Source organism: Tupaia chinensis, unplaced genomic scaffold (assembly GCF_000334495.1).
Source record: "Tupaia chinensis unplaced genomic scaffold, TupChi_1.0 Scaffold145561_1, whole genome shotgun sequence".
Lineage (NCBI taxonomy): Eukaryota > Metazoa > Chordata > Mammalia > Scandentia > Tupaiidae > Tupaia > Tupaia belangeri.
The window spans coordinates 1,608,419-1,635,774 of record NW_006205418.1 but is presented as its reverse complement, the minus strand read 5'-3'; the positions used below and the strand labels follow the sequence as shown (position 1 = coordinate 1,635,774).

General features: G+C 40.8%; 1 protein-coding gene across 2 annotated transcripts in view; it reads right to left on the bottom strand.

Moving 5' to 3' along the window:
• Positions 1 to 1,308: 1,308 nt before the first annotated feature.
• CLNK (cytokine dependent hematopoietic cell linker) overlaps positions 1,309 to 27,356 on the bottom strand; it is a 197,428-nt gene continuing 171,380 nt past the window's right edge. For both annotated transcript variants that reach the window (XM_006168107.3, XM_006168109.2), the window contains 5 exons: positions 26,425 to 26,465; positions 19,988 to 20,118; positions 16,067 to 16,144; positions 11,491 to 11,646; positions 1,309 to 3,161 (listed from right to left, as the gene is read on the bottom strand). In XM_006168107.3, the coding sequence (XP_006168169.1) occupies positions 3,015 to 3,161; positions 11,491 to 11,646; positions 16,067 to 16,144; positions 19,988 to 20,118; positions 26,425 to 26,465 (553 nt within the window). In that variant the 3' untranslated portion in view covers positions 1,309 to 3,014. The remainder of the gene's footprint in view (positions 3,162 to 11,490; positions 11,647 to 16,066; positions 16,145 to 19,987; positions 20,119 to 26,424; positions 26,466 to 27,356) is intronic.

Here is a 27,356-nt window from a genome sequence, read left to right as displayed (position 1 = left end):
TAAGACTCTCTTTTATGGACAATGCTTGCTCGGGATTTCACCATGTACTGTCCGAGACTCTCCCGGAGCTGCTTCTCAGTCTCGTGCTTTATCCACTTACCGCCCTTCTTTCCTGCTTTCCTTCCACAGGTGGCAGTTTAAAGGCCCTCCCTTGCTACTTCTGTTCTGTCTCCCTTTTATCTTTCTTAGACCTCAATCTCTAATCAGTGTTTCACTTCTAACTTCACCTTGGCATTTGGGTTTCAGAAGATCCAACACTAATATAACCCCACAAATTCAAGGTAATGTTCACCAACATCTTTGTAGCAACCTCTGTCAAAATTTTGAATTTTGTATTTCTTTTCAGATTATTACATATGGGAGTATTGTGAGCTTTTGATTTAAAGATGGTTGATTTCTCCTTTTTTTTTTTTCCTGTTACAAACATATTACATAAGGTCTAGCAGGTGGAGAGGTGATTAAGGTGCTGTACTTCTGTAGACAATTGTGGTTCAAGTCCCGGACCTGGCAGCTTGAAAAAAATGCCAGGTGCATGTGTATCCACGTTGAGAATCCTGAAGTGAGAGTGGAGAACAAGGGATTGTGGTGTAGCTATCCTGTGTGTGTGTGTGGTGGGGAGGTGATTTTTCAATTTCCCCTTCTGTCTTTGTTGCTCTCTGATAAGTGCATCTGCCCTATGACAAAAAAAAAAAAAGAAACTAAAATATAAAAGAAAAGAAAAATACTATATATTTATGAAGAAGAGGTAATGCTGCATTTTTAAAGAATTATTTTATTTAACTCTATTTATTTATTTAAATTTGATGAGAGAGAGAGAGAGAGATTGAGAGAGAGAAAAAGTGAGAAAGCAAGCCACAAGGTCCGAGACTCGAACCGCAGTCGGTCATATGGGAGTCCAGCATCCTTAACCACCACGCCACCTGCCGGCCCCTGATACTGAATTTTTAAAACCATACACCTCATTAAATGCTAATATCCACCTGACATTCATCTACTTTAACCACAACAGAAGATCAGAAACATTTCCTGTGAACACAACCATGAATGACATGGTTCAGGGAATTAGTGAATTGTCGTTCTCAGTTACATCTCAATAGTTTTTTTTTTTGGAGAGGTTTTTGCTATAGGGCGCGTGCGCTCGCCAGACAGACAGAGAGAGACAGAGAGCTAGAAAGCGAGAAATCACCTCCCAGAGGGGATGGCCACGCTGCAATCCCTTCTCCTCCATTCTCCTCTCGGGATCTTGGGCACACACGCACACGCGCCCTGCGTGAGTTTAAGCCACTGGGTCCGGGACTTGAACCGCTGTCGATTACGTGGGAGTCCAGCAACATAGCCATTATGCTAACTGCTGGTCTCTGTCTCAATAGCTTTTTAGGGTGAGAGTTGGACTTTTCATAGACTATACAGCCTTCCGTAGAGTCCTCATTTCCCTTCAGCTCTGATCAGTCTGCTTCTTAGTAGCCAAGCTCCAATCGAAACACTTGTCTCTTGATTCATATGTTAATTCTGTGAAGGTGTGTTCTCAGATAGTCTCAGTTGAGTATGGAGCATTCCAACTTCAGAAAGAGCTTCTTCATCAAATGCCCTGATCTTGCTTAAAGGTATTCTTTTATATTGGCATTTCGAAAGGAGAGCACTCCAGCAGGTGTTTACTTAGTGGGAGGTGCAGAGAGTTCTTCCCAGGGAGCTGATTGCCAGTTATTTCAGAGAAGAGATATCCTGGACATTGTGTTGTTTTTACTTGGTTCTTTTACCTTTTAAATCTATACGGTTTTACTTCTGCAATAAAACTAATGTTACATAAATACCACGTGAATTTCACATGTAGGCACTGGTAACATTTGAAGCCAGTGTGTACCAATCATTCATTTCAATGAAACCTTCTTTTTCTTTCTTTTTTAGCTTATCCCACCACAAAAGCTTGTTAATTTTAAGATGAGTGAATCTGTATCTTCAAATTGTTCTAATTTATTTATTTATTTTTTCAAACTTAGCTTTTAGATTTGATTGTGAAATTCCCGGGTTAGGAAATGTACTTGATATATCTGGGGAGATGTCCTTGCATGGAGACAGGCCAGATGGATTACAGTTCGGGTGCTCTTCTTATATTCAGAGAGATCAGTTCTTTCTTTGAGCTGCCTCTGCTTTTTCATCAGGAATAAAGTGAAATCTTCTTAACCTTGAGAGGGGACAATTTCATAATATTTACAATGTTACTGAAAGAATCCACAGTACTTTGAGGACAGTTCTTATTGTCTTTGAATGGAAGTCCATAATTCAAATTATCATTTTTTTTTTTAAACTTCAGTTAGCTGTATGCTTGATTTAAGGCTGGAATAGGATACAGTCTTCTGAGTTTCTTACTGTAAGTCTGCTCATTCCATTTGGCTTAAAGTTGCTGTGGAGTGTGCTAGAGATGGGTCTTATGGCCATTTTATATCATGATGCAAGTATTTCCAATTTCTGTGTCTAAGGTGCTCGTCATAAGTGCTGTTGTTTTCCTTTCCACATTTTTCCCCTATGATTAAAGTTCCAGGATAATAAATGAGATAAGTTAATATTCACCAACATCTTTGGCATTAGAAACCATCCAGATGTTGTAAATCCATAGCCCCGATAGTCCTGAAATAAAGGCAGCACCCTGCTCTGTAAAGACAGATGTAGAATTTCATGTGGGTTTGTCATGTGCTAGCTGCAAACATTTAAGCAGTAGTTTTATAACTTTGCTGTTTGTTTGTAACATGGGTTCAATGACCATGTTTACAGTTTGTTGTTTAGAAGATACTTTCAAAAACTAGTTTTTTATTTATTTTTTGCATATTATAGATGTTTCCTCTGTAGTTTGAACTTTCAAATCTAAAATTGATTTTCCAGTTTCTATTATTGTATTTTTTTCTCTTCTACAAAGTCCAAATAGTCATCCTTTGAAGACACCCAAAATAATCTTTGGAAATAAATGAAAAAATAATAAAAGCATTGAATCCACTGAACTGAGACAAAACAAAGACAGGCTACCAAGGCGGGAAAAGTCTGGTGATGGGGAGTGGCTGAGTTAGGTAGCATTGTTCCCTGTGGGTTCCGGTTTTATCTTTCCCGTCAATTAGTATAATAGGAAAATACTTGTAGTGTTCGATGATGTCTTTCACTGAGTCAAACTTCTGAAACACAGAAAAAAAAAAGCTGATGAATTTTCAAATATCTTTTGTGCATGGTACAGCCAAGGCACTTCACTTTGTTTAAGGAATACGTGAACAATTTTTTTTTTTTTGAGAGGTTTTTGCTATATGGTGCGTGTGCTTGTCAGATAAGAGAGACAGACAGAGAGATAGAAAGCGAGAAATTACCCCCCAGGGGGGATGGCCATGCCACAATCCCTTCTCCTCCATTCTCCTCTTGGGATCTTGGGCACACACGCACACGCGCCCGGTGTCTTTTAAGCCCCTGGGTCCGGGATTCAAACCGCGGTCAACTATATGGGAGTCCAGCAACATAGCCATTACGCTAACTGCTGGTCCCAAAGAAGTGAAGTAATTTAAACAATTCTTGGGTTGTAAAGGTGTGTCAGAAAGTAATTTCTTGTTAAGGCTGTGGCAAACAAGCTCTTTAAGGATGAGTGAAAAGAATAAGATAACAAGGAAGAATAACTGTGCTTGGGAGACCAAAAGTAGACCCTGGGACGGCTCTCTAAATTTCCTACCCTTAGCGCTTTCTCCAGAATCAGGTCACATTGATTAAGCTCCACTTGTTACCAAAAGAAGATTGCTACCACAACTTTCCTACCCTAAGCAACTCAGAGAATTAATTACACAGTCATCTACCCCATGGAACCTCTGCAGCCTCCTTAATCTTGTCCCAATTGAGACCAACCAAAACATAGATTGAAGCTTGAACTTAGTCAATTGATAGGAAATGCCAGCAGTAAATTCTCCCTCCTGGAAAACCTCCTGTTTTACCAAATTCTAGTGTACATAGAGAGCATATGACTACCACAGGGCTGCTGGGAGTTCTAAGGCAATTCAGCTGCCCTTCTTAGGCTTCTTGTGACATCACAAGTCAATGTTTTTATAGCTATATACAGCGAAGGTACAATTAAATGAATAGTAAGACTATTTCAGGTTTAGGGAATTAAGAGAGTGCCTTTTCAGGAACACAGTCTTGAAATGGGCTATATGTTATGGCAATTCTAAGTAACCAGACAAGGGAGCGTTAAAGACATTTAAAGCAGATGGTATATAGAGAATGTACAAGGAGGGGTGTTGACTTAGCATATTCCATAATTCTAAACATGTGAGTTTGGATAAGTTTCTGGAGGGCAATATTGGGACATAATTAGGAAGAGCTTGTTCGACATGTCTTCCATGCCTTAAAGACAACTTCGATTTTCTCCAGAAAGACTGTGAAGTGAGCAGGGCAGTTAGAATGATCTTTCCTGACGATCTAAGGACACTTCGGCTTGGGATCCAGAACAAGAAATGGAGCCTAATTTTTCTGAACATGTGTCTGTTCTTTCCATTATGTATTTTGCTTATGAGTGTGAACACTGGTGCTCCATCAGACCAGGGTAGAGATGACACAGCCTGAGCAAAGGGAGCCACAGTCGATGTCTACTTTGATTCTGAGTTCGTTTTGTCTAGTCCTCCCTGTTCCCAGAACATCCTAGGAACAAAGATGTTGGGAGGCTGCAGGAACATCCAATGGCGAGTAAGACTGATGAGGTTTCTGCCTTTATGGAGAGTACCTTCTGGTTGGGGCAGACAGAAAATAATTTATTATAGAAGTGGATGATTTTATTTGGGATATTCGCTATGGAAGTGGTCACGAACCTCACCACACCACCCAGGAGCCGTCTCTTCCTTGTGGCTGCTGGACACGAATGCCTCTTTCGTTGGGGAACCACTAAATTGAAATGTTAGAAACCTGTAACTGCCATGGCCATCTGCTCCTTCCTACCACTGTGGGAGGGTGTGAAGAGCAAACAGGCACCATGTTGGGGTCAAAAACTTGGGGAAAGAAGTGTGAAGTGATGAGTTTCATGACAATCAGTCCTTGGTTCTACTCTGTTCCCATCCTTACCAGTTACATGAGCCAGCAGAGCTCAACTCCATTCAAGCTCATTTGAGTTGGATTTTGTCTTTTCACACTGAGTCCTGATTAAATCTGTAATTGTCTTGGCTGCTTTGAACCTTTTACTGAATTCATGGAAGAGTTTTTTTATTTTTATTTTTTATTTTTAAATTTATGTGCTTAGCTTGTCTTTGTCTATTTGGGCTGCTACCACAAAATACTATAAACTTGGCAGTTGATAAATAGCAGAAATTTATTTCTCACAGTTCTGGAGTCTGGGAAGTCCAAGATGAAAGCAACAATAGATTCAGTGTCTGTGGAGGCTTACTTTCTAGTCCACAGATGTACATCCTCACTGTGTCCTCACAGGGTGGAAGGGGTGAGAGTTTCTGCAGTCTCCTTCATGAGTACACCAATCCCATTCATGTGGGCTCCACCCTCATGACATTAATACCTTCCAAAGGCCCTAATAGCGTTAGCTCATGGGTTAGAATATCAACATACACACTTTGGGGGCACATGAACATTCAGAACATAGCACTGCCCTGATAGGTATACAGTAAATACGAGTTCTTATCTGATAATAAGATAAGGAGTTGCAGAATTATGGTGGGGACAATTTTTCTACTACAACAGGATAGTCATAAGTGATGTGCTTGCAGAGCTTAAAGACTTAAGTTCAAAGCCTGGTTCTCCTACCCACTAGCTGTATGAACTGGGTCAAGTTGATTACTCTCTCTGTGTTTCAGTTTCTCTATCCATAAACAGCAATGATAACACAAGGGCTTAACCACGGAGGTTCAATGTGAGAATTAATTGTGTCAACACACATATATAGAAGTTATGTGAAATTATTAGGTACTTAACATTTCTGTACCTCAGTTGACAGCGAGTACTCAGTAAATCATGCATTGCTATCACCTCCTACCTTCTAGGTTTGCCAAAAACATCATGAGAGCAATGAAATCACTGGAGAAGTTTATAGGCTTTATAGCTTTCAGGAAGCAAGGAAGTTTCTTAATTTTATTTCCAATTATAGACTAAGGACAGAGTTTCCTTCCTCCTTCGTCATGCTTGATAAAACAAAAAGTGATTAACAAAAAGAAACTTCTTGTGCAGAACTCTTTCATAAAATAACCCACACTGCTAAAAGGAAATTCTCTTTCCTGATACCCATCTTCAGAGGGAAAATGCTTGCTTTGTATTCTCACTCTTGTTTTCTTTAGGACTGTGTCAAGTAGTGAACTAAATATTAATTGCTTTAATAATCTACTACATGGATGACATTTTATATGAAATTGTAATTTTAATAGGTAGTTGGAAGTAAGGCAGTGCAATTAATCATACTGTCACTTCTTATTATTGGCTGCTAGTGTTGGCCCACAACTGAAATATCACCCTAAAGAGACTTTAAAAATTATAATTGAGTACTTATTTTTATATTAAATTATATTTTCAGGAGGAGAGCAAATGTCATCTCAATATTAGATCTGCTTAAACCTTTCGTGTTTATCCTGTTTACAAGCTAGGAAATGTTTCCTTGCCAGAGCAGTAAATAAATCAGTTTGGACACAAATATTACAGTAAAAAGGACAGAAAATAAAAAGAGAAATAGAGACAAGTGCCAAGAGAAAAGGAAGAGAAAGCCTCAGTCAGGGGAAGTGAGAGATAAACCCAGGGTTAATTGTCTCCTAGTCTTAAATTTAATTTATCAAGGAAACATCCATCATCACTTTCAGAACATTTGCAGAACAAAGAAAGGTCTGGTAATTGTGATTGCTCCCTTCTCTGAACTCTCACAGAAATGTTGGCAAACATGCTTATAAAACTTAGAGGCAGGGCTGATGTTTGGCAGAGGTGAAACTGCAGATTGTCTAAGGCTGGTGCCTCCCTGTCTGGCCAGAGCCAGTTTACTACCAATCTCAGTCTTGCTTAGTGCAGAGAGGCATGGAATAACGGGTTATCACCCGGACGGCAGGGCCGCTGCCTTATTCTGTCCATGTCCCTAGTACGGAGCATTGAGTCTAGCATAGTGTAAGCGTAAAATAAATGGCTGGCCAGGAACTGAGCCAATGGGCAGAAGAGAGGCCACCCCAACCCTGGCCCACCCCAACATGTCCATGTCCCAGTCCCAGAATCTGTGAATATTATCCTGCATGTTAAAATAGCTGACATCACTTGATATTGTTAATAAGATATAGGATTAAGGCAAGGCTCTCGAGAGGGGTCTCTGAGAAATGCTCATGTGTACCCTTCTAAGATAGATGCAGCGGGAGATTTTAACCAGAGAGAAAGAGGCACTGTGACCGCAGAGACTGAGATTACAGTGATGTGACCGTCCCCGGGAAACTGACGGCTACCAGGCCTCGGAAGTAGGGGAGGCAAGGAAGTTTACCCATTCCTAGAGTGTCTAGAGGGGATGTGGTCAGGCTGATACCTTGGTTTTGGACATCTAGGCCTGAAACTCTGAAGATACACTGCTGTTGTGTTTCATCAGCAAGTGTGTGCAATTTGTGATAACAGTCATGGGAAACAGATGATAGGTGATCCCCACATCTGAATTCCGATGAATTTCTAGGCATCTCGCTAACTGAATGACCCAAATACCTAGTCTGCGGTAAAATGGAGCTTCCTAGGTTGATCTGCACAGACACAGGTGGATTCGTTCACCCTCTGTTCTGGTGAGGTGTCTGGGTGGTGTGTGGTGCCTTCTCTGGGGGGGTCTTGCACACTTCAAGGCACTGGTATGAGCCTTTTCTTCCCAAGACCAGGCCACACAGTCCTAATGAAGGACTTTCAGGAATCACTAAAAGGGGACTGATATTTATGAAGCACCCTCCTCTGAGTCTACCCCTGTACTGCCATATAAATATATAAAACATCATCTCTTCTTACATCGAAGATGACCCCCAGGAGTTGAGGGTTGCTCTGTCATCTGTGAGTTAAACATGGGGCTTGCAAGATAGCTATACAACCACACGGGTTCAAAAGCACCCCCGATTCTCGTTTATGATTTGCCTGCTGAGTTTGAGTAATGATGCTATTTCTTTATTTGAGCACCAGATGAAGTAGCTCATCATTGAGTTGCAGTTAATAGAACATTGCTGTTTCAAGTTATTTTATCTTTTTTTAAAAGAAGTGAGTTTTTGGGAACCAGCAGTTAGCGTAATGGCTATGTTGCTGGACTCCCACGTAGTCGACCGCGGTTCGCGTCTCGGACCCGGTGGCTTAAATCTCACGCCGGGCGCGTGTGCGTGTGTGCGTGTGTGCCCAAGATCCTGAGAGGAGAATGGAGGAGAAGGGATTGCGGCGTGACCATCCCCCCAGGGGGTGATTTCTCGCTTTCTGTCTCTATGTCTCTCTCTCTCTCTGTCTGGCGAGCGCACACGCCCTATAGCGAAAACCTCTCCAAAAAAAAAAAAAAAAAGAAGTGAGTTTTTTTTTCTCAGCAAGGCAAAGGGCTCAGGCTGTGGAAGGCATGCAGGAACTGAGCGCCATCGGCACTAGTTTATTCTGACACCAAGGCACAGCTTCTTCAGAGCAAAGGCAGGAAGAACTTCCTGTAAACTGGTTTTTCACCCAGAGCCTGACACACAGTAAGCTCCATGAACGTGTCAACTTGTCTATATTCTTCAACCTGCGATGTTCTGGACTGCCTTCAGACAGGAGGGGGAGCGTTTGGATTTGGTCATGAGATTATCTGAGACTGTGTGAGGAAGTCAGTATTTTTGCAAAGTATATTGAATCCCAGTATTGTCACTGACTAGCTGTGACCCTGGCTAGTTACTTAATGTTTCTGTACCTTAGTTTCATGGTTAGATGGGAAATTTTGGCAGCATGCACCTCACGGCATGACTGAGTTTCAATAGATCAACTTAGTGAATATTTGCTAACCACACAGGATACTGTCTATGCATAAGACATTTATGCAAATGTTTGATGGGCACATGAAAAGAAAAATCTTGTTTGGGGATGCAAGGGCGGAGAAAATTTCAGATTAGCACAAAAGGGAGCTTCTTAAAATAGGTGTTTGATTTCCTAAAGAGTCCTCGGTAACAACCATTAGAGAAGCTCATCTGGAAACTGAGGGGCTAACCTGTGGGCTGCCGTACAAGACAACGCCTTATTTGCCAAGGCAGCTGGTGAGCCCATGGACAGTCTGACTAAATGCCACCAGGGTATAATTATGGAGCCATTTAGTTTCTTCACTTATCAGCCCATCGAAGCGTGGCATACTGGGGAAAAAGCTGTGAACTCATTACAGGTCTCACTTTCCTCACTAGTTGAAGGAGTTCGGTATGTGTCTTTTCCAGAACTTTCTAAAGGACCAAAGGAGAGAGCGAATTGAACACATCTGGCAGAGGGCCCTGCACCTGCTAGGACACTTGGTGCCCATTTCCTGTGTTTTCCAAGGAAAAGAAATCCTTAAGCCTGAGCATTTAAAGGTCAAATAGAGCCTTCCTTAGCCTACAAGGAGATATAGAAGGAAGAAGGGAAATTGAGCTGGAAAGTCCATTAACCATAGGTTTCTACGTATCCTGGTTGTTAAAATGACTCAGTAATAATAAGGAAAATATAGTGAGACCATTATCGGAAGCTCGATTTGTCCAAACACCGTTACGAGTGTTTTATGTTTATCAACTTGCCAATCCTCACCACAAAGTGAAGAATTGGTCCTTCTCCCTTTAGTATTGACATAATACTCTCTTCACGTGGTTGTATTTGGTGGCGTTAAGTCTTAATCTGTTTATTCCTCATACCCTCCTTCATGCCAAAATGTGACTGCTGTAGCAAAGCCTGCTGAGATGTCCCTGCTGTCACATGACCTTTCTGGTTCTGATCCTGCTCTCCATGCTTTGTTTTTCTCAGAAAAAGACTGATTAGACACTAGTTTTAAATTGGAATCTTCCTGTAGCCTGCAGATAGGATTTTCACAGGCACACCTACCTGAAGCATTTTGGCAGCCCTGGCAACATTCCTTATTTCAATATTTATCAAAGAACAATTAGATATCTCTGTGAAAGTTCTGGTTCTATTCCTGTTTTAGTCTGCTAGGGCTGCCATAGCTAAGAAGCACAGTCTGGATAGTTTAAACAATAGAAATTCATAAATTCATATCGTGGCATTGGAAGGGTCGATCCCTCCTGAGTCCTCTCTGCATGGCTTGTAGAAGGCTATCTTCTTCTCCCTGTGTCCCTACACACTCTGCTCTCTGCCTGTGTCCTTACTGCCTCTTCTTATGGGGACACCAGTCATACTAGATCAGGGCCCACAGTAATGGACTCCTTAATTGCTTCTTCAAAGACTCTGCCTCCAATACAGTCACATTCCGAGGTGCTGGAGGTTAGGACTTCCACCTGAAGTGTGCCCCCACTAACACCCAACTCATGGGAGTTCTTTTCAGTACAAGATGAGATAACGAAGACATAATATTACATTTTAGGAGGATGTTGGAGAGATGGGGGCACAGTTCAGTGCATACCATACACTAACAGAAATTCAAGGTCTGGATTGCTAAACAGGAATCCCTAAAATACTGATGTCTATACTAGAAAACAACATTCACATCTGAGGAAATTGAAGTCCAGAGACTTTATGTGACTAGCCTACACTCACATCTTTAGTAAACAATGACCCAGCATTAACTTCCTTCTTTCCTTTTATCAAAGGAATAGTTGAAAGAGCAGTTGAAAGTACCATTTCTTTGACCTCTCACTTACCACCTCTGTGTCTTTGGCCATTTACTTAATTTTCTGAGCCTTAGTTTCTTGTCATCTAAGATTGCCTGTGATCAGTACATCAAGAACTTGTTGAGAATTTAAGTAAGATAACACAGGTAGACTAGGCCTGGCCCATACACATTCAGCGTCAATTTCTCCTGTCTTGTTCACTTCTTTATGTGGTTATTGATGAGGGCTGTAATTGATTTATTCTTTCCCCTGGTCACCCACGGCAGATAAAGGTCCTTTCGTGAGGATGGGGAGTCTAGACATGGCGCTCGATACTGTGACTAAGCTCACATTCACTTTTGGGCCACAAATCTATGGATAACTACCAGAACTGCCTGCAGTAGGAACTCAGTACTGGGAAGAAGGAATGTGCGTAGCTTCTGCAGAGACTTCCTAGAAGGCAGGATTTAGGTGTGTTGTAGAATGAGTTTTCTTTAATATGGAAAGTGGGGTGGGGGTGCATGGCATGGTCAGGATTGGCCTCTGACCTACTGGCTGGAGTGTAAGACTATGAGGGGATGTTTGTAGATGGGGCTGGGAGGGGCAGATTACATTCCCCCATCTCCAGGGGGTTCTCTTCCCACCTATCTTGCAGACATTTGGACATAGAGCAGGACTAGTTTGGTAGCTCCCAGACTCTCCCTTTATTTGTTGCTTTCAGCCTGGGAAAGAAAAGTGGTTAAATTATACCCACCTCATCTCCTCTGAGTCCTGTCCCCAGGGCAAACTGCTGATACCTCTCCAGGAAGCGGATTTTCACATTGTACACTTTCTTCCCATAAAATACCACCAAAACATAGGGTTCTGCCTTGGATTTTTTGGAACAATCTCGGACCAAGAAAGTACCATCCTGAAATGAGAGGAATAATGGTTGTTGTCTTAGACATGCCGGCATCTTGTCCTTGTAATGGTGGCAATAATGATGGTTTCACGACATCTCCAAATCGGTTGAGTTTTGGGAAAACCAGTGGTTAATTTAATTTAATTCAGTTTTTATTGAGGGTCAGTATGTATAAAGGGTTCTTATTTTTTCCCGAGAAGCATGTGGGTTGGATATACCTATGGAAGCGAGTAAACATCTCCACTCTGCTCTCCTGACCTGAGCCAGATGTGTACGACCTCAGCATGACGTTTGTGGACAAAGAGGAAAACGTGTCCTGTGGTTTGTCTTGTTGCTCCTGCCTTCTTCCTCTCGCCCCTACCTCCTGGCTCCAGCCAGGTCTCCACTTCCCAATGACACCACCTGCTTTGGGCTCCAAGCTTTTGTTCTGGCTACTCCTGTATGGAGAATCCCCGTCCTGTTCCTCCCTCGATCCCTCTATGTTCACATAATTCACGCTCTACCTGATGCTCAGCTCTTATTCTAGAGATGCTGGAACCACTTCGGTCTTAGAGCAAGAGAAACTTGTAATCTACGACTTGGGTCTGTGTGTGGGCAAGTGTCAATGCAGGGCTGGGGTCTCCAAGAGACATGTGGGGCTTTGAAGTTATTCATACAAAAATGAATAGCGAGTCTCTATGAAAGAGGAGGAAGTACAGCCTAGGGGGAAGTGAAGGCAAGTGCAGGGCAAGGAAGGGGAGACAGGAAGAATCAAAGACGTCTGAGAGATAAAGAGATAAAGGCTCCAGAGTTACAGAAGCTGAGGGGTGAAGAGCAAGGATTTCTAAAAGACCAACAGTGTCAAACGGTCCAAGGACTGGAAATAGGTTATGGGTGAGAAATAATGAGGCATGCTTCAAGGAACAGCTCGGAATAGAGGCCTGGTTGTGACAGGCTGAGAAGTGGAGTGATTTTCCCAAGCATGAACATATCTAAAGGCTTAGTTCCATGGTTACATTGTGTCATTTACATCATGAAAAATACTGAAAAGTCAGTAACTCTAATTGTTTGGATTTCGTATAGATGATTATCAATGATCTATAAAGATGACACATTTCTTCCCCGAGGCAATATCCTTGATTTGATTGTCAAGTACTACGTACATACTTTGGAAAACCATACTGAGTGCTATGGAGAGGTACAACAATTAAATGTGAATAAGAAATCATAAAAAATAGATTATATATAGTGATGTAATTACAAAATAATTAAATGTATGATTATCTCTCAATTATATACACTGTCTACATCTATACATTGGCATGTGCTATATGTAATATCTATATATAATTATATATTCTCTACAATTAATATTTATAGATGCCATATATAGGTATATAAAATGATGGTAATTAAATTTATAATGTTACAAGTACCGTAATACTATAACATTATAGAGATGATACGACGTTGGCAGTTGAAGCATATTAAGAATTACCCTCAATCAGTGGGTGGTGTGGTGGTTAAGGTGCTGAACACCCTCACATGGCCGGCCACAGTTCGAGTCATGGACCTGGTGCCTTGCTTTCTCACTTTCTCTCTCTCTCTCTTTCTCTCTGAGTGTGTCTTTCTCTGGTCAAGTTAAAATAAATGAATGAATAAATAAAAAATTAAGTAAATAATTCTTTGAAAAAAAGAAAAAGAATTTCCCTCAAGGGGCCAGCAGGGGCGTGGTGGTTAAGGGTGCTGGACTCCCACATGGTCAACTGCGGTTTGAGTCTTGGACTTGGCAGCTTGCTTTCTCACTTTCCCTCTCTCTCACTCTGTTCCTCTCTAATCAAATTAAAATAAATAAATAAAATTAACGAAATAGTTATTTAAAAAAAATTGTCCTCAAAATGCCAAACACTTTATACACATGATCTCATTTGATCTTTATATCAGCTTTGCAGGAAGTGTTTTATTCTCTTTTTACAGTAAGGAAATCAGGGTCTAAGATCTTAAATTAGTTTCCTAAATCACCATAATTAGTAAATGGAATATCTAAAAGTCAATTTCAGTTAGGCTTTAACTATACCTCTGGGCATATTAAGTAGAATTAAGGAATTTTCTAGAACTTATTCTGCCTCAAACAGTTAGTTAGAACTGAAGACTTAGTACTCACATACAGAACACTGACAAAACTCAGAAAGGGAGAAGAGGCCAAGACTCATGGCTATGTTTTGGGTTTATCATCTTAAAGTTTGAAACAAATTTGTCGAAATGAACCTGGGCAATCCTGAAATTTAAATGATCTTTCATAAATGAGAAATGCATTTTGACAAAACTAACACAAAGTAGGAAAATATAAAGTGGAATTACAAAGTCTCAATTATCTTATTTTTTCAATGTATCTGGGAAGAAGTAGACACAGGCAAGCAGAAGAGGAAGAAAGGAAGTGTGGACTGAGTGCCCGATGTCGCTGGAAGAACATCAAGTGACATGCATGTGGCTCTTCTAGCACCAACTTCACATGGGCTTCAGGAAGCAAGTCTCCACCGGCACAATGGCTTATTCAGCACTGATGAGCTGAGAAGGGGAGCCAAGGTTGGAGGCTACTTCTGATGGGCTTGCCACTCTACCAGAGCAGAGGCCAGTTATGGGGAGAGGAAGGGAGGTCCTCAAGGCAAGACATCGGTCAACCCCCATGGCTTTCCATCAGGGTGTAAAGAACTGTAGTGGTAGGGGCCAGCAGTTAGCGTAATGGCTATGTCGCTGGACTCCCATGTAGTCAACCACGGTTCGCTTCCCGGATCCAGTGGCTTAAACTCACACTGGGCACGTGTGTGTGCATGCCCAGGATCCCAAGAGGAGAATGGAGGAGAAGGGATTGCGGCGTGGCCCTACCCCCTGGGGGTGATTTCTCGCTTTCTATCTCTCTGTCTCTCTCTGTCTTTCTGGTGAGCGCGCGCGCCCTATAGCAAAAACCTCTCAAAAAACAAAAACAAAAACAAAAACAAAAACAAAAACAAACAAACAAAAAAACCCCAAAACTGTAGTGCTTACTATAGGCAGCTGTGACTTTGTGAAAACAGTGGAGAAAGTAGCAAAACACTCTCTCCACTCTGTGACTAAGACTAGTTTACCCTGGGTTTCCTCATCTAGGAAATGGAATGGTTCTATTTATTCCTAAAATGTATCAGACACTTTGTTAGCAACTGTGTGGTTTCCAATTGCTGTTGTAACAAATCACCATGAATTTAGTAGCTGAAAACACAAACTTATTTTCTTAAAGTTCTAGAACTTCTAAATCCAACATGGACCTCACTGGGTTAAAATCAACAGGGGAGGGTCTATTTCAATGATTTTCCAGTGTCACTGGAATTCCTGGTTCATGGCCCGTAGGTAACCAGTCTAATCCCTTTCCCTGTGATCACATCCCCACACTGATTCTGAAACTCCTGTCTCCTTGTTAGGAGCGCCCCTGTGATTACCTTGAGCCCACCCAGATAATCCAGCATAATCTCTCCATCTCAAGATCCTTAACTTATTCAAAGTCCTTTTTGCCATGTAAGGTGACATATCTGGGTATTAGGATTAAACTATTTTTGCAGAGGGCATGACACAGCATATTACAGCAAGTTCATATAATTTTATTTTGTTTTACAATGCCAATTTGGACAGCTAAGTTTTAATATAATTTATTAGAGACCTGTTTATTTGCCCATGTAGAATTAGTCAATTTATTTTTATGTTTCTTCACTCAACAGTGACTACTTTACTAGTTAGCTGAAGATAGATTTTAATGTTGGATTAGTCTTGCTAGACATTCTGTGACTTCCAAACCACCTAGTACAGTTTTTCACACCTAGCAGTTGCTTCATAATTATCTGGTGCTTGGGATGATGTTTGTAGATAATGTTTGGTCATGTGACTTACTTTGGTCCACAAACCTGAAGTATGTGTCTTCTGTGAGACGCATTTAGAGTTAGAGTATGGTGGTGAAGAGCCAAGTTTGAGTTGGGGCTTCCAGTAACTTTAGTCTACCTACTCAAGTCTGCCTTGAACGACCCAACAGAATAGGGCCAGATCTTTAGTAAGGAAATGAAACTTGAAGAAGGGAAAGGAAGAAGCACTTTCCACTGTGCTCTCTGCACCCATGCTTCCACATTGATTTTCAGAGTAGTTCCTTAGGATTAACGTTACCAATTTTGTTTTACAAATGAAACCTATGCATAAAGTTATTAAAGAACGTGAGAAAGTCACCGAGTTGGTTAGTGGTACAACCAAACCTCACGTCTGAACCTATCCATGTTTGAATCTCTTCGATTACCACCTCCCCAGCACCCAGAAGCCCAAGGTGATGCAGCGACCACTACATTAGCGCATGCTGCTTGTGACATTCTGTGACGTGCGAGCAGAAAACTTACGGGGAGTCCAGAAACAACGATGAGCCTGTAGAAAGCATTACCTTGTCCTCCTTCGTTAGCGCCTCTTCCACTGCCTGGCGACCGTATTCTCCAATGTACCATTCATTGTGCTGGACATCCTGCAGCACGGTTCCATGATGGGTATTTTAGGGCCAAAGGGAAGTACTAATTAGTAATGAATTAAATACTAATTATTAATGAGTTGAAAATTAATTTTTGTTCCACCAGGACTCATTCACAGTTTAATTTTCAGTAGCTATTCAATACCTAAAGTGTAGTCCCTGAACCTGGGGAAGCCCACAGATACTTGGAGAAGATAGACACAGGAAAAGTAACAACAGTAGCTGGGGAATTCTGAAGTAGATGGGAACCAGAGAGACTGTCACTGGCAGCACTGAGGAACTGCACCTCCTCCACTGAGGAAAGCCCTTGGGCCCCCCTTTCAGAAGGATGATGAACTCTCCCTCTGTCAGCTTCCTGACTGCTCTCCATGAAGCTTACGGAGGTGGGAGGCAGACTGTGAAGTCTGGGCTTGCCCTGGTCCCTATGAAAACAGCAGGGAGGGAGAACAGGTGCAGATGGAGACTGTCTTTATGCCGCTTGCCTAGAGTCACGGTGTGGCAGAACTGAAATGAACCTCCTCTGTGCTGTGGCTTTCTCCCTGTGCTGTGCTGCCTTATTTATACTGATGTTAAGTGACTTTAAATTCTCTTTTTTTTTAAAAAAAGATTTATTTACTGAGAGACAGAAAGATATATATATATATATGAGAGAGAGAGAGAGAGACTCTCTGTAGGGTCTCATTATGCTGCAATGCCCTCTCAGCATTGCCCTTGGTCTCGCGCGCGGCAGGTTCATGGGGATTCTGCTTGTTCGGGCCAGCTCGGGGTCTGAATCTGGGCCTCCCACATGGCGTCAGTATCTAGCCACAGAGCCCTTCTGCCTGTGGTGTTGAAATTTGACTGGGTCCAATTTTATTTTATTTACTTATTTTTATTATAAAATCCACTGTAACAGGGAGAAGTAAGGTCGGAGAGTTGTACCGTGAACCCTTAATTCCTTCACGGTTCCAAGGATCTTAACATTAAGTAGTTACCCCCGCGAGTCCAGCCTCTCAGTGCCCAGTCCAGCCCTACGGTACGGTGTAGAGGACATATCAGGCAGTGTGAGCCCGGGTTATTGATGGACAGTGGAGGCTCAGGACGTCGAAATCAGTCCTATGACTGGCAAGAAGGAGGGATGCGACTTCAGGCCTTTGGTCTCAGTTGGAATCTCTGACCATCCCGCACCGCGTCGCCCCGATTTCCCTGAGAGGCATGCAAAGCGCACGTGGCTATCACCTGGAGAGGCATGAGTGAGCGCCAGCTGACTGCATGCTGGCTTCCTGCTAGTGTCTCAGAGCAGGAGTCTGGCCGGCCAGGTGATCTTGCTGTTCTCTGGACACCCACGGCATCCTGTCGTGTCAAAGGCTAGCCCTGCTGCCTGGAACTGCTCTTGGTCCTTACTCTGCCTGCCTACACAGCTTGGCCATTCTGTCAAGACTGACATCGAAAGTCTCTTAATAGAGGCCTCATTGGGAGTGAATTCCTCCACCTAGTCCTTAGCCCCCGGGAAAGGCACAGCCAGCCTGGCTAGAGTGGAGCCATGTGTCAGGTTCCAGAAGCAAAGGAAGCCTCGAGACCCCGCCTCCAGGCTGAAGCTAGAGGCCCTGCCTCCAGGCTGAAGGGTGAGGTGCTGAGCTTGGTGTCATCTGTTGCCTTTAGGAGGGCCGGTAAGCCCATCAAGGGTCTCTAAGCCCGTTGAGGGCTTGGCAGAGAACAGTCTCGGTGCATTTCATCTACTCTGGTTTTATTTGCCCAAGTTGGAAGATGCTCAGGGATCTTACAGTCTTGTGTTTTTCCAGGTATGGCCAAGCAGGATGGCCGGTGAGATTGGTGTTCAAAAACAGCACTAAGTAACTGAATCATTTGGGGTGAGGGAGAAATCTGCCCCTGTCTCTTCTCTTTCTAGCACACCAAATAATTCAAAAGGGATGCTTCCTTTTAGTGCTAGTATGTCATTAATTTAGCTGACATTTCTAATTTCCCCTTTAACAGAAGAGTAATTTTTGTGCTCAGAGCCGTCAGCAGCTGTGGGAATGCTACTACAGTTTACAGCCTTGTACTGTGTGTGCGGCAATGGCTTTAAAAAAATTGTGGTAAAACATACATATGATCACTATTTCAACCATTTTAAAGTACATAATTCAGTGGCATTGAGGATGTTCACACGGCTTTACAAACCTGGCCACCATCTAGCTTCAAATGTTTTCATTCCAATCTGAAATTATGTCCTCCTTCAACAATAACTCTACATCATCTCCATCTTCTTCTTCAGCCCCTCGTAACTTCCACTCTACTTTCTGTATTTATGAATTTGCCTATTCTAGGTACCCCGTGCACATGGAATCAGATATATGCATCCTTCAGTTTTTGACATATCAGTTAGCATAATGTTTTCAAGGTTCATTCATGTATCAGAATTTCATTCATTTTTAGAGCTAAATAACGTTCCTGCGTGTGTGTGCACGCGCGTGTGTGTGTGTATAACATTTTGTCTATCGATTTATGTAACATTTTGTTTACCCACTCATCTGTCAATAGGCATTTGGGCCTCTTCACGTTTTGGGTATATTCTAAGTAGTGTTACGAACACGAGTGTGCAGATACCTGTTTGAGTCTCTGCTTTCAGTTCTCTTGGACATTCTCTCATTGCAAAATTGCAATGCAGCTATTTTTTTTAAGGTTACTTTCAGGTGCAGTGGTATATAATACTGTTTTTTTAGAGTAATGATGCAAACAGAAAACAACATTAACTTAAAGAATATTATTAAGTAAGCAATAGTATTGGTAATACATGCATAAGTTATGAATCAGAGGAATCATGATCTAGTCTAAGCCTCTCTCATGCCTGCTAGGAATCCCAGGAGGGGATCTGATCTTGGGTAGACATTTATTTAGAACCCAGGCATCCCAGTGCTTATGAAAAAGATGGCAGAGGGAAAACAAGGTACATGAAAAGGTTCAATAACAAGATGTACATAGGTTTCCCAGAGTCTTATTTAAGAGTATGGGTCCTTTTAGAATTAGGCAGAAAAGTAAATGTAACTACTGTTAGGATAATGTAGGAATTATGAAGAATTGACTATATCTTATACTCTGTTCCCACTTAAAAGCCTTCACAAGCTCTGTGACAGGACACCGAGTAATGGAAAGATTCAGGATGGAGACCCAGAAGAACCATACCCTTTAGTGCTTTATAATGAAACACTTTGAGAAGTACTGTCTCAGGTGACGGAGGGAGACGCATACAGTCACAATGGAAGTTTTATCACTACACATTGGTAAAGGTAAGTGCAACATGGTTCAAAAAGAACTGATTGTAGGAGCGAAGAATATTTTAGAAAGAGATCAGAAAGCAGACAAAGACTAACAAGAACACAGCTTCATCCATTTGCATAGTCTCTGCAAGTCTCCTGTGGAGCAGGGACCGTAACCTCTAGCATGTTGTCTGCAACCTAATCAGTGATTGATAAATGGCCATTGGACTGTTCAACTGAAATGTGATATGTGGATCTTTTGTTTGAAAAAGAAGCACAATATGTAAATCCTAGTTCATACCCCTGAGATTACTGAATGGCCAGTAACTGTAGAACACAGGTCCAAACATTCATGTTTTGCTTGATAAATATTTTTTAAAAAAATCTCACTTTTAGAATCTGGAAATACACAAGGAATCTGGAGAAAGAGCAATGCAGTATGCTATACAACAAAATAGGTTAAAAATAGTAAAACTCAGCAACATGTAGCCAGAAGGATAAAAATTAAAGCCGGACATCATGACCATCTTCTGGGTGTTGTTTTGTGCTCTATTTAGCTGCGAAGTACATCTAGAAAGACATGGCAGAGAAGTATCTACCTTACCTTTTCATTAGGCTTTGAGGGGAAAGGTTTTCTCCAGCTTGTGTTTTTATATGGTGGCATATCTTTGTGAGGGCCATGGCTGGCGGGAGACTGGCATCTCTGAGAATAGGACTGCAAGCTTCCTTTATGATCTGGGAAGAGTAAATTAACATGTAAACATGTTTTGTTACTGTCTCCATCCAACACAGAGCTGGTCCCATCACTCCTGTCTTTGGGGCTGTCTCCTCAGTCTACACATCATGTCACTCAGTGGCCATAATCTGGTCTGTATTGTTTACTTGCTTCAGTTTTTGCCCTTTCCAAAGGACAGCTGGAGTAATATTTTAAATATGTAATTTCAACTCTGGTAAAAATGTCCCTGGTAAAAATCCTTCCATGATTTTTTTTACATCTGGATGAAAGTCTGAATATTTTTCTTCTGTCCGTGAAGGCTCCAAAGGGCTTGTCTCTTCTTATTTCTCCATGCTTATCCTCATTAATTCCTCATCATCCACTCTTTTCTGGTCATAACAAACTCTATTTTGTTTCTTAAGTATGCTAAGCTCAGTATAGTATGGTATAAAAATATTATTTTTTATTTTTTACTTGGAATAATAACTTTTTTTAAAGGGTTTTGCCATAGGGTATGTGCCCTTGCTGGAGAGACAGAAAGATGCTGAGTGGGAACGTGAGAAGTGATTCTTCAATGGGAATGACCATATTCCAATCCCTTTTCCTCCATTTTCCTCTCTGGAGTTTGGGAGTTTGGGCATGCACGCACACATGCCCAGTGTGATTTTCTTTCTTTCTTTCTTTCTTTCTTCCTTCCTTCCCCCCTTCCTTCCTTCCTTCCTTTCTTTCTTTCTTTCTTTCTTTCTTTCTTTCTTTCTTTCTTTCTTTCTTTCCTTCTTTCCTTCTTTCCTTCTTTCCTTTCTTTCTTTCTTTTTTTTTTAATTAATAAAGACCTACTTTTATTTCACCTTTTCCTGTCCTCTTTTTTTTCTTTTATTTCTTTATTTTTACATTTTTCCACAAACATTTACTTTACATAGCAAAAAATTTTAGCTCATACTCCATAGTTCTTGACAGTTTACAAACAACTTTCAAAATTTCAAAATACTGACTTTTAAAGAAAATGTTTAAAATATTTCTTATAATTTTGTATAATTTTATGATTCTATAACAACAGAAGCAGTATGGTTTCAAATATATATATATTTTTTAGAGTGCAGACACTCAGTATATATTAAGTGGGGACATACAATGCCTCTCCTTCATAGCATGGCTTGCTTCACTCAGCAGTAAGTCTTTCATATTCATCCACTTCCTTTCAAAAGCCAGGGTTTTGTTGTTTTTTATGGATGAATAGTATTCCATTTAGTATATGTGCCACAGTGTGATTTTCAAGCTGCCAGGTCTGGGGCTCAAACTGCAGTTGGCTATATGGGAGCCCAGTGCCAATGCAACATGACATTTTTTTTTTTTTTTAACCTGAATGAATGACTGACAGACAAGCTATGGTAAATATTTAGCAGATATTTTTCTAATTTTAATTTTTTTATTCATGGTAGCAGGCACATGTGTATGCACCAGAGTGAGAGGCAGCGAGAGAGAAAGGCACCCTCAATAGGGCCTGGTCACACCTCAACATCCTTCCCTCAACTCTCTCTTGTCAGGATCATGGGCACACACGTGTTTCAGGTCAACCAGGCTGGGGATTTGAACCCCTTGTCAGAAGTGTCTTCCAGCACTTCAGTTTGGAATGCGATGGACCAGGCTCAGACGTCCGGCAGATATTTTATTAAATTGAAAAAAGTGAGCCTGTCACTTCATGGAAAGCAAAGTGCAGTATTTGATGCTAATTATGAATTAGACTTTGCAGGTGAAAATTGGAATTTCAGACATCTTGCATCTATCACAGTGACATAATGGCATTCCAATAGTTAAACTTTTCTGATGAGACTGGTAGTGTTGCTTGCAAATGTGATTTTAAAAATTTCATATAATAAAATATTAATGTTAGAGGTCAGTTTATGTCTGTGAACCATAATTTTCCAAGCGACTAAAGGCATGGTGCTACAAAATCATGCCTGGATAAAAAATTAATTCAGGTATAAGATAAACCAATGGATTTGAAAGTAACAATAAATGAAGTTTATTGATAGGATTTTGATTTCACCTGGCACCTAAGCTTTCAATACTGTCTTCTGAAAAATTTTGATATGGCATTTTCTGTGAATAATTTAACCAAAATAATACATTTCCACTGCAGATTTTTCTAGTAAACATTAAGAAAAGATGAATTTCATGAAATTGAGACCACAAGGGATCTGCAGTTAGTGTAATGGCTATGTCGCTGGACTCCCACGTAGTCCACCGCGGTTCGCGTCCCGGACCCGGTGGCTTAAAACTCACGCCTGGCGCGTGTGCGTGCATGCCCAAGATCCTGAGAGGAGAATGGAGGAGAAGGGATTGCAGCGTGACCATCCCCCCTGGGGGGTGATTTCTCGCTTTCTGTCTCTATGTCTCTGTCTGTCTGTCTGGCGAGCGCATGCGCCCTATAGCAGAAAAAAAAAAAAAAAAAAAAAAAACAACTGAGACCACAAGGATAGAGTGAGGTGTAAGGAGGTATACCGAGCAAAGACATTTGTTAATATGTTGGCAGTTTTAGGCAGGGATTAACCATTTAAAAATCATAAAAACTTGGGGACATAAAAATGATATGTAACTAAAATACTGGACAAAAATAGCATAAAAATGAAGGAGTTAATTAGTGTAAAGAAAGAATTACAGGCTTTTTAGGTTTCTTTCTTTCTTTTTTTTTTTGAAAGATATTTGCTATAGGGTACATGGGCTCACCGGAGAGACAGAGAAAGAGAAAATGAAAAATCAGCCCCCCAGAAGGGTAATGCTACAATCCCTTCTCCTCTAGGGATTTTGGGCATGTATACACATGTACCGAACGTCAGTTTCAAGCCAGTGGGTCCGTGACTCAAACTGTGGTCAACTACATGGCAGTTCAGCGCCTTAACCACTAGTCCACCTACTGGTCCCAAGTTTTATAGTTTTAATTCAGTCAAAAAAAAAAGTTATTCTCTTGATAAGTATAATAAGAACTTTTAAAGAATGGGCTACTTTTGACCGTGTAATTTTTCGAAATGAAATACTGAACAAAACCTTGTAAATATTTTTATGACAGTTACCATACCACTTAAATTTTATTTGCATTTATTCTGTTTCTTGTCATCAAGAAGCCTAAACTTTAGAGTTTTATACTTCTGATGTGTTGAAGGTTCTCTCTTAATGGTATCAAAGATTGTGCTTATACTTTTGAGCCTAAGAATGTTTGTTTTAAGGATTTATGTATATCAAAATGCTTGTTGGAGAAAACTGACCACTTTGAGTTTAAATCACATTTTACTTGACTCACTTTATGATTTAAAAATATGAATAAAACTAAAATGTTCTTTCTCCTTCTAAAATTTTATAAATAAAACAAGTTTTAACTTTAAAACACAGAACCCATACCATCAGAATTAAAGCATTCATTTGGAAAGAGGAACTTCAGACTTTTAAAATTCAAGCATAGACCTTTTTTTTATTTAAGATGTTAATAGTAACCAACAGAAGGATAATATTGAAAAGTATAACTTTTAAGAAAAAAAAGCAAAAGGAATAAGAAGAGATTAATCAACTATATTATAAGAAATGATACAAAAATTCAATAAAAAGCTCAACAAATAGGTTCAAAATAATAGTGAAGTAGATGCACACATATTTGTAGTCACAATAAATTAGCAAAGGCACAAACTCAATATTTAAAAATTAGATGCAAGGGCCGTTCAGTGACTCAACAGTAAAATGTGATGCTCTGTAAGGCAATACCACATGGGAGGGTTCCCAGTTTCTTGGGAGACCCCACATTATGCTGTGTATGCAGGTACCCATGATCTGGGCCCAGCCAACGGCTGGGGGTGGATTTGGTGTCAAGACCTCGTTGGGGGTGCTTAATGATTAAACTTCAAAAATTAGATATGGGCTGGTTTAAAAATCCCATTTGTGTATTAATCGCACATCTAAAATATAAAGATGCAGAGAGATTATAAATAAAAGGGTGAAGAAATGTAAACCAGGAAAATCCCAACCAAGAGACAGGTGACAGAGCTATACTGATGTAAAATAAAAGTGACTGCAAAACGTTCTGTCTGTCTGCCTAGCTAGCTATCTATCCATTTCAGTTTTCTGCCATACAATGTATATACTTACCAAAAAGAGAGACAGAGACCGAGAGAGGGAAAGTGAGAAATCACCCCCTTGGGGGGATAGTCACACCACAGTCCCTTCTTTGGAACTTGAACCACAGTTGACCATGTGAGAGCACCTTAACCACCACACTACCTGCTGGCCCCAAGAAACTTTCTTTTAAATGATAATGAAGCAGTATATAAAGGCTTATTGAAATGACTAACTATTTTTTCAATGTGGATCAAAATGATAAGAACATATTTGAACAGAGAAATAACCATTACCAGCATTTCTTGTCACTTATTTTGTATCGCCTACATAATAGTGTTCAGGGATTATGAATTTTTCATGACATTGTGGCAACTGATTTATTATTTTTCAACTCTGAGTGCCTTGCTTGAATATTTAAAAAGTTCTAGCTGAAAAAGATCACTTGAAAATGGCTTATGCTTATGTAGTTCAGAGAATGAGTTAAATAAAACAAACAAAAATAACTTTGCCATGCGATTTCCCCCCTGAAGACCTGGCTAGAGCTTTGTTGAATGAATGAATAAATGAAATTCTGAGTGCGTAACCCACTGGAAGTGTTTAATTGAATTTGTTCTAATATAATGGAAGTAGCCAATATTTGGAAAGTTTTTCTTACATTAAACATTGCATTTGGGGTTTGTAATCCTATGAAATACGACTCTCCTATTTGGAGAGTGGAGGATCACAAAAATGCAGATTGGCAGAAGGTAAGTGGAAGAACATTGGGTATACTGCTATCACCCACGGACTGGGCCTCCTTTCACTCTAAACCATTTTTGCCTTGACAAAGAGAGATTGCAGGGCTAGACCCAAATACAGCTCTCCATGACAGAAAGTCAAGTGAATATGATGGAGCTCACTTGGCAAAATAATATTAAAAGTATCAAACCCCACCATCGAGAGTAACATGACATTACATATGTTTTGGACATGCCCAGAGACATAGTATTCTTTTGACTTTTATCTTTACAATCAGTTTTTTTTTTTTTTTTTTTGGAGAGATTTTCACTGTAGGGTGCGTGCGCTCGCCAGACAGACAGAGAGAGACATAGAGACAGAAAGCGAGAAATCACCCCCCAGGGGGGATGGTCACGCCACAATCCCTTCTCCTCCATTCTCCTCTCGGGATCTTGGGCACACACGCACACGCGCCCGGCGTGAGTTTTAAGCCACCGGGTCCGGAACACGAACCGCGGTCGACTACGTGGGAGTCCAGCGACATAGCCATTACACTAACTGCTGGTTCCCACAATCAGTTTTTAAGAGGAGTCAGTGTTGTTTTTTCTACTTCACAGATTTTTCTTGAGAAAAAATCAATTTGTCCTTCAGTGGACTGGCAAAACCTAGCATTTTGTCAAAAACAACTGTTGCAGAGGATGGGGAACAGGAGGATTCATAATTTATTGGTGAGACTAATTAATATGTCTATTAAAAATATGTCTAGGACAATGGAACAGACACAGCAATAATTATATACATGGGAAGATAGCTATAATAATGTCCATAGCATAATAGTGTTTATAAGAGGAAAAAAAACCCTGAAAACCACTTAAGTAATTATATTTTATGACAGATTATAATTGTGTCATATTAACATAATGGCATACTATCTACCAATGAAATTAGCTAATTACATCTATACACATCAGCTGTGAGATTCACAGTTAAGTCTTATTGCAGGAATATTCTATATTGACTTGCCTGTTTATTTTATTATTATTTTTTTAAATTTTTTTTAATTTTAATTTTCTTTTTTTTTGGAGAGGTTTTTCGCTATAGGGTGCGTGCGCTTGCCAGACAGAGAGAGACATAGAGACAGAAAGCGAGAAATCACCCCCCAGAGGGGATGGTCACGCTGCAATCCCTTCTCCTCCATTCTCCTCTCGGGATCTTGGACATGCACGCACACACGCCCGGCGTGAGTTTTAAGCCACCGGGTCCGGGACGTGAACCGCGGTGGACTACGTGGGAGTCCAGCGACATAGCCATTACGCTAACTGCTGGTTCCCTAATTATTATTTTTTAAACATTTATTTTTTTTTTCCTTCTAAGAGAGATTTCCCAACAGGCTCTTCGTGTTGTAATCAGGACGCTAACTCAGAACCTTTCCCATATATTTGCAATTTTGTCACCTCTGTGCCACCACCTGGCCCCTTATTTTATAATTCTTAAAGTGTTCTTACCTTTGTTTTGCACACTGTGATTGATCATCATGAACGAAGAGCTAAAGGAAATAGTAGAATCGAAAGACTCTTAGTATGTTTCTGGGTGGGTAAAATTCCATTCAGAAGCAAGGTCACAATGCCTAAAATCACATTTATAAAACACTTCATAGTTTACTGAATGTAGTAAAAATTGTTAATTTTGGAAAGGTTTTTGCTATAGGGCGCGTGCGCTTACCAGACAGACAGAGAGAGATAGAGAGACAGAAAGCGAGAAATCACCCCCCAGAGGGGATGGCCATGCTGCAATCCCTTCTCCATCATTCTCCTCTTGGGATCTTGGGCACGCACGCACATGTGCCTGGTGTGAGTTTCAAGCCACCGGGTCCAGGACACGAACCACGGTTGACTACGTGGGAGTCCAGCGACTTAGCCATTACGCTAACTGCTGGTCCCCAGAATTGTCCATTTTGCAAAGCAACAGGAAGCTGGTTTTTACCCTCCTTTTCAAGACTGACAAGCATTCAATATGGAACAAAGTAACTTTTATGAGTTCTTTCTATGTCATTCCAGGGAATGCATATTAGGACTTTTACTTTCGTTCGACATGGTTTTGTACTGCCTCATAGCGACAGTCACTGTAGAAAATAATATCTGGCTTGTTGGAGCTCATATTCTACAGACACGGTTCACTAGTGGGAGCAGAGTTGATTATAGCAAGGAAGAAGAGTCTAATAGAAATTTTCTTCCTCCTTGAAATGCGGGCTGGGTGAGAAAGCTATGTATGGTGTTATAAAAAAATGCATAGAGAAAAAAGAATTCTAAAATATAACGGAGGACAATCAAAATAACAGGCATTGCTGGACACAAACGTGATACTGCCAGGTCTCTTCCCCCATGACTTTATAGCACTCGGCTCTACTTTCTGGTTCATGCTGTGTTGCAGTCAGCAC